The sequence below is a fragment of the Electrophorus electricus genome, chromosome 1 (genome assembly GCF_041902795.1).
Source record: "Electrophorus electricus isolate QZ-2024a chromosome 1, ASM4190279v1, whole genome shotgun sequence".
Lineage (NCBI taxonomy): Eukaryota > Metazoa > Chordata > Actinopteri > Gymnotiformes > Gymnotidae > Electrophorus > Electrophorus electricus.
The window spans coordinates 35,944,359-35,952,409 of NC_137497.1; the positions used below are offsets into that span (position 1 = coordinate 35,944,359).

At 45.6% G+C, this 8,051-nt stretch overlaps 1 protein-coding gene across 1 annotated transcript in view; it reads right to left on the minus strand.

Moving 5' to 3' along the window:
* wasf3b (WASP family member 3b) overlaps positions 1-7,477 on the minus strand; it is an 8,955-nt gene extending 1,478 nt beyond the window's left edge. Inside the window, exons 1-8 of the mRNA XM_027008076.3 lie at positions 7,327-7,477; positions 4,108-4,271; positions 2,891-3,025; positions 2,490-2,643; positions 2,253-2,370; positions 1,934-2,112; positions 1,506-1,763; positions 747-1,060 (exon numbers count right to left, since the gene is read on the minus strand). Of these exons, the coding sequence (XP_026863877.2) occupies positions 747-1,060; positions 1,506-1,763; positions 1,934-2,112; positions 2,253-2,370; positions 2,490-2,643; positions 2,891-3,025; positions 4,108-4,240 (1,291 nt within the window). The 5' untranslated portion in view covers positions 4,241-4,271; positions 7,327-7,477. The remainder of the gene's footprint in view (positions 1-746; positions 1,061-1,505; positions 1,764-1,933; positions 2,113-2,252; positions 2,371-2,489; positions 2,644-2,890; positions 3,026-4,107; positions 4,272-7,326) is intronic.
* Positions 7,478-8,051: the final 574 nt, after the last annotated feature.

The window sequence follows — 8,051 nt, forward strand, 5'->3', positions numbered from 1 at the left end:
CACACACACACACACACATACATACACACACACACACACACACACACACACACACACACACATTTAGAGTGCTTCTTGTAGTGACCAATTAAATGTATATAGTGGAGCACATCTACCTTGTTACTGTACTTCAACGTTCTTGTGGATCTGATCTGCACTACCACACATTCCACTTTACATTTTGCTTTCTACACCAATGCACCTTTGTCTGATGCATGTAGTTCCAACAAAATATTTTTACATCCTTAAATAATTTTTCTACTTGAAAAATGTTTCTAGTAGCTATTGCTTTAGTGTTTGTTCTAAAGCTATACCTTACTGGCAAGTTAACCCCTTTGGAATGAAAACATTCAGTTAATATTGGTTCGTGTGTACTATCTAATTAACACATAATATTCTGCAATGTAATTCAACATTTAAATCTCCTTCCTTCTAAAGAAACAAAAGAAACCACTTTACCTAAAACTGGACCCTTCATGTACATTTTACATATCTGGAAATTTCTCTAGTTAATGGTAGGATTGGATTAAAATCCTGATGAAAACAAAATCAGTCCTAAATAATAGCATGTAACATGGTGGCCTAATATGGTGTTGGCAATATAGTAGTGATATATGTTTCCTACTCTTCTGTTGTGGTCACTACACCGACACCAAGCAACAGATGTGACAGACTAGTATGACAAGCTGAAACACAAATAGTGAGTTACTCCTTCTTCAACCAGCATGCAGTGGAAAAGTCTTTACCCATACGTATGGCTGCCAGCAGGTCACTACGAGCATCATTAGTGGGTGGGGCATCACTTGGTGCAGATGGACGTTTGGGTGTGACTGACTGGGCTGCGCTGGGGGGGGGAGGCGGGGGCCCTGGTGGTGGAGGAGCAGCCATTGGTCCAGAGGCAGGTGAAGCAGGAGGGATGTAGATTGCACCTGCACCCATTGGTGCTGGATGGCCTGAAGGCGGGGCCGGGCCCATGGGGGGCATGGCAAAAGCGGTTTGTGCCGATGGAATTAGGGGAGCTGGTGGTGCAGGGGGTGATGCTGCATTCACGTAATCAATACTTTGAAAAAAAGAAAAAAGAAACAAGTAAATCATTGCTAATAAAACTGGACATCCTATATATGTCACAATCTCTAAAAGTAGGTAGTAAAATGTAAAAACATGTACTTTCTAACAAGGCCATATAAAAAAAAATATATTTTTTAAATAAATACATTTTTTTTAAAAGAGAGAGAAAATAAATAAATAAATGTTACTTCTAGCCAAGGCTATTATCTCTATTACCACAAGGTGGTAGCATTTAAAAGACAAAGTATACATGCACAAACTAATAAATTTTGAGGTAGCAAGATTAGGTTTGGGATTACATGATGTTAAACTGGCAAGTAATATTGTGGGTTCAGCCAACTCACATCTTTTTAATTTAGACTCTGATTGCAAACCATGAATTCTAATAAAGCTTTTAGTCCACTCACTCAGTGGTACATGTCATTAAAGGCACAAACCTGTAGTCCACAGGTGGGATGGACATGGAACTGTGCATTGTATCCGTTGGTGGTGGAGGAGGCGGGGCTTGGTGCGGACGGCCCAGGGTGCCGGCGCGGTATGCCATAGAGCCCGCCCTGCAGTCCTGTTCTATGCCCATCTGGGCGTGAGCCGACAGGGCCGCCATGCTGAGCGGAGGGCCAGAGTACGTGTGGGCGTGTCCTGCATGGTTAGGCATCGTAAGATAGCCGTGATCGAGGTGATCTTGGGCATGGGACCTACAGTTGGTGCATGAGACAGAGACAGAGAGAGAGTATTAAGTGTTAATAACTATTAAGATATATGTCTAAAGTCTTGGTTTTGAAGTGCCTAATAAAGCTTCTATTTCCAGAGAAAGAAAATTGTTTATGTGATGTTCACAGGTGAGTCAGGTCTTCATGTGGACGACCTGTTCTCCGGCGACATGGAGCTGTCGGAGCCGGCTCCTCTGTGCAGGGAGTGTGTGTGCTGATCGGGCCTCAGCTCCTTATCGAAGGCCATCATGTTCCACTCCTGCCGGCGGTTCCGAGCCTTCCGCACCTTCTTCACCTCCCTCTGAAGCGTGCCATCCACACACCGCCTCTGCTCCTGCCCCAGTTTAACATTCACAACCTCTTAAATAACATTTATAAATGTCTCATAGCTGTGTTATGAAGTACTGGTGTGGTGGGAATGTGACACATCCCACTTGAATTCACATCTAAAGCTAAAGGCTATAAAGAACTGACTTTCTGCCGTCGTTTTTCTTTCCTCTTGTCCTCCGTGTCTTGGAGCATCTTCTCCTTCCACAGGTCAAAGAAGTACGAGGGGTCTGTGTAGAACTTCAATCCTTCCTTATTATCATCCCTGTAGCAGCGGGAAGAACAGGGAGGTCAACATCAACTACGCCTGAGGTTGGGCAGTAATTATCATGGAGAATGCAAACACACGCGCACACCCAATCACACTTTAGCACACACACATACCTGTACGGTGTGAGGTTGTTGAGTGGAGGTGGTTTGTCACTCAAGTTGTGCATCTCTTGAACAGGGTTAGGAATGCTGCTCTTGGATACCACCTGCTGGTCCTGTACAGTAGAACTCTTAAAAGCCTTCCTCATGTTAATGTCCTGAAGAGAGACTGCACACATGTGTGTGCAGAAAAGAAAAACCAAAACAATAGAGAAAACAACCACATTACTGCTTCGTGCCAAAAATATCCTGAAACCAAAGTTACATTTTTTTTTTTACACTTTTTATACTCTGGACCTCCAGTGGCAGTGATCTAATGCCAAGGCTACGTAACCCTAGATGCAATATTGGACAGGCGGGCATAGAAATGTATCAAGTGATGACCCAGAACACCGACTTCCCAGAAGGCCTCTCACCCTCTTCCACAGTGGAGTCCAGCTGAGTGACCTTGACGGCGAGCCGGTCGATGCGATCCTGCAGGGAGTTTGCCCGCAGATAGAATACACTCGCCTCGTTAAAGAGCTCGCCAAATATATCCTCAGCATGCTTACCTGGGGCACAGGAGACAAGAAGGGAGGAGAAGAGACAAAAGGAGACGAGAGGAGAGCAGACATAAAGGACAGGAGAGGAGATGAGGAGAAAGATGAAAAGGTGTTTAATATGGAAAAACTCCACAGCATTCCTGGGCATGTGAACTGCTCAGCTCCATTTAAACACATTCTGAACTTTATTTTCCTAAAACATAAAACCATATGTAAATGCCTGAGGAGTCCATACATATAACATCTAGTGGGCTAATGGAAAAAGATCCAGCAGCAATTCTGTATCAGGCTAAACCAGTATAAAGTGAAATCCCAGTGAAATAATGTGTGCATTAAAGAGAACAGCACAGGCTTCAGAAGTACACAAACACAAACGATAGCACAAACAATGGAAGCTATTTTTAACAGTGGAGTTAAACAAAAGACCTGCAGTTTAAAAAAAATATTTACAGGAAGTGTGGCCCTGGCTTTCTACAAAGCCTGACCTGCGACATTGAACACACACATATGCAGTGAATACTCTTGCCTAAATGCTTTCCCACATATCCTCCCAATCTAGCACATGCAAAAACACACACACTAACACGCCCAGTGACCATGTCACTGTCTGGACCCCATCCCCACCAACCCCACCCCACCCCAACCCACCCCCGGGGCATTGTGCTCACTCATTTATATTTATCCCACACAGCTGCTGTTGAAAGCCTCTCTACACTCCCTCTACAGGCATGTACAATACAGCACTCACTCACCCACGCACGCATGTGCACACATGCACACACACAAGCACATACACCCATGCACATGCACACTCACACAATCATGTGGGAGATTTAAGAGAAACAGATTTCAGTGTGTAGTAGGATATGCTACCAGATGGACGGATGAAAGTCCAAACACTCTAGGGGAGAAAACAGTGTGTAATGTGTAATGGCGTTAAGAGACCGTGACAGCACAGTGGACATTACAATCCCTATAAATATTTGTTGCACTTGCTGTGAGGTACTTGTAATACAACCATCCTTTGACATAGCCTGAGAAGCTGGTACACAGCCTTGTATCCTATGGTGTGTGCGTGCATGTGTACTTACTCAGACTGCTGAGCTGGCGGATGATAGCAGAGAGCGTGTTGTTCATCACACACTCCAGCTCGCTCTCGATGCCCTCTGGCAGTGCCCCACGGCACAGGTGCCGGGGCTCGATGTTCCGCTTCACCAGCGGCATGGCTCTCCCTCAGCACCGTGCCTCTCTTGGCCTGTCGGTAAACAATGGACCGTGCGGCGTCACGACCAGTTGCTTAGGCCATTCAGCGTGCCACAGACACACGTCACGCTGGTGAATGGGGCATCCCACGCTGGCCTGGTAACCAGGCCGCCAGCCCCGTCTGGCATCAGCACGGCCCCAGCTGTTCCTTTCCACTGCTGTATGAACCTGGCAAAGCTCCAGTTGCACACTGATCACACGAGCGTGACCCTTAACCCCCAAAAGCCCTTCAATACAGGAGTTAAAAATAGCCCAAATCCACTGCTCACTAACACACCCACACACGCCTAGCAATAGGGACTTGTTTGGCAGCTTGTGCTGCAGCCCAGTAAAACTGCCATCCCGAGAATTACAAAGCATTAGTGAAAAGCTGCAGCCAGATTAATCCTACTCATGTCTACAGCAGTCCAGTGCTTGGCAGTCCATATACATACAGTCTACGGTTCAAAAGTATGTCAAAATATCACAGACATACACCAGTTCATTTCATTGGTGCTTGTGCTCACTTATGTCATGAAGAATGCTGAGGGTCGTGAAATATTGAGCCCTAAAGGGATTGGCCAGCTGACAGGCCATCTGCCGCATGATTGGATGAGGGTGGCTGTAGGTCGAGGATAAAGGAAAGGGACAAAGGGCCATTTGGGAAGTGTCTGAGTGGCCATCTTATCTGCCTGTCTTTCTACTTCCTGTGTTGCACTTCCGCACCCAGCTGCCAGCATCCTGTTCCCTTCCGTCTCCTCTCCTCTCCTCTCCCTTCCTGTCCTTCCGGAGGATCGAACAATGCCATGAGGTCACACCCAAAAGCACACACACACACGCCCACACGCCCACCCATGCACACTCACATGAAATTTCAGATGGGAAAGCTCAACAAATACATACATCCCCTTCACACACATAAATGTTCACACTTATAAAAGCAGCACAACACGCAACAAAAATGATTGCCTGCCACACAAAAAAAACTGAACACCACAGCCCAAGAATCGCATCCCGCCCCAATGTAAAACAAAAAGCTCGTTTTATGCCACACTGCAAATGAAAGACACTGATATGAAACATGTCAGTGCACCCCCAACCTACGAGCCCTGGCCCCGTGCCAGCTTTCAGGCTTCTGCGCTTTGGTACATCTGTCAGCGTAATATGGTAAGGTGAATCCGGGCTTCTGGACGCAGGTGGCGGTGTGGCTGGCTTTGTAGCTCATGCTACCCCCTGCCAATACCGCCCACCCCATCACCCACACCCCACCCACCCCAGCATCTGCTCACAAGGCATAAGACCAAGAGCCGAGACTAGGCCGTTTCACCAGCAGCCACTGTGGAAAACACTGCAATTAGGCTTCACACAGATGTGTCTGTTGTTCGTGGGTAATAAAGTCTGGTCAGAGATGGAAGCCCGGGTCATCGATGCGAGGCGGTCATTAAGAGCTCAGCCTCCCCACGGCACTGCAACTGCATGTGTGGGGCAGAGTGGTAGTGTGGAAATTATATGAAATTGAAATTGCAAGGTCAATGGAGCGAGAGAGAGGGAGGTAAAGAAATGTCAGCCTGAACGCTGTGAAGAGCTTTATTAAGAGCGTGTGTGTGTGTGTGTGGGTGCATGCGTGCGTGTATGTGTGTGTGTATTTAGAGAGGAAGACCCAAGATGTGTGGATGAGTGTGTATAGCTGAGATGGTCCGATAAGTTTACCAAAGAGGACTGGAGCATCAGCATGTGCATGTGTTATGGCCAGACGGGGTTATGGTGTTTGTGTGAGAGGGATAGAGAGAATTGTGAGTGAGGGGGAGGGGCGAGGACCTCAGGGAAGGCACTCTGAAAGGTTGCTGGGACAATAGTACTCCGTTCACACGGCAACAGAGGAGCTCTCCCATGTATGCTGCTCCCTCCCCCAACCAACACCCCCACCCCACCCCCATACACACACCCCTCCAAATCTTCTCTTCAAAATAAGAGAAAGCCTTCCTGCTTTTCTCCATGGAAACTCTCCCTTTACCCATCGAAAGGGGACAACTCCCATACAGAGCACTTCGGACACAAACAAAATGCCAGAAAAGAATACTTCGCACATATAGCGAAGAACCACGTCACTCTCGCAAATAACACTTCAAGGCCATTACGTGGGCCTTTAAACTTAATCAAGTCCATCCTGTATCCACAGGAGAGCACGTTCATTTTGCTTACTGACGCACTCTAATGAAAGGGGGAGACGTGTGCGGAACCACCGGGAGTCGAAGCGCTCTTTCCCGAACGGAGAAATTCCATTAAGAAGGAAAGAGTGCATTACCTATTCATAAGGGAAGGAGGACCGCTCACAGGCCTGCTCCTAAAGCCGCATCAATATTGCACTACAGATGAGGACGGGCGTGAGCCTGCTTTCTGCACGACGTTTTAAAGCTGGTTTCTAACTGTGCACAGAGCGTGGCTTATTTTTTTCTTATCGCAAGGGTCTCTTTTCATATTTCAGACACTCCAGTAGGAGGATGAAAGTTTTGGTTTGGTACTTTGAGACTGTGCCTATCTAGAGGAACTACAATCATCCGCAGTATATAAAAAAAAACATGTGGACTCTATTACTTTAGATGTATATTAGATGCAAATTTCAAATTCAGTACACATTTGCTGCTAACTGTAATCAATGAAACGTCGCCACAGTGGCTCTATGGGAGCGAGATGTCCTTTAATTACGGCAACAATTTACGCTGTTACCGTATGAAATGACAGATTAACTTTTATATCGTTTGATAAGCACTACGAATTCAACTGTGCGGAGAAAGATGTAAGAATTACCAGGCTACCATCTGTTTGTCGATTACAAACAATGTTAAACTGCGTACTAGCTATATGCTGTCATATATACACTCTCACAGTTCGCAATCAACTCTCCTAATACACACCGAGACGGAGTCGACTGGAGAGACCCACCGCTGTGACATCGTTTTGTTTTCAGTTTAAAAAGGGCAACGGATGTGTAAATAGTTAAATATAACATAAATATTGCAAATACGCATTACATTGTTATAGATATTTAAATACAATGAACGGCTCACCGAGCTCGAGTTTTGCAAGAATTCAGTTCGAACACATGTCCAGGGTCAGAGTATTCCAGTCCGGGCTGCCATCCTGTGTCCCCATCAGTCCCTTTTACCACTCCAAACAATCCAAAAGGAGGCGGGAGTTACGTCTGAGCTGTGCCAATCACAAAGGGAGAGCAAGGATTTATCCGGCACCATTCGTTTCTTTGTTCCTACCGGAGCCTTAGGAAGAAATGACTGACATAGAATCGACAGCGGGCGGCCATAGGCAGGCGGGCTTTAGCTGCTTAAGGGTGGGTGTGAAAGAATAGATGCACGAATTCATTTTATGCCTACACTCCGCGCAATATTTTCGTGGTTGCTTTGTTGACGTGTCTTTTCAGATATATAAAACAAAAACGATTTCTTTTTATTTCAATACAAAGTTACGCTTACGTTTTAAAAAGTATTAAAATATATCATACTCAAACTTCTTAATGTACTTTCGCGAGCGTCCCAACTATCAATGGGATTTTATATTATTCTCAGTCCTTAACAAGGAGCTACATCACGCATTAAACCATTAAAAATGGAATGGAACGTCACAAGGTGAAGAAAAGGACACTAATCCGTTTGAATAAACTGAACAATGAAACATAAAACGAACACATGCAACATGTGAAATGCTATTCATATTTGGTAGTGCATAAAAATAAACATATATTTAAATTTACAGACACACTAAGAGGAATGCTACTACA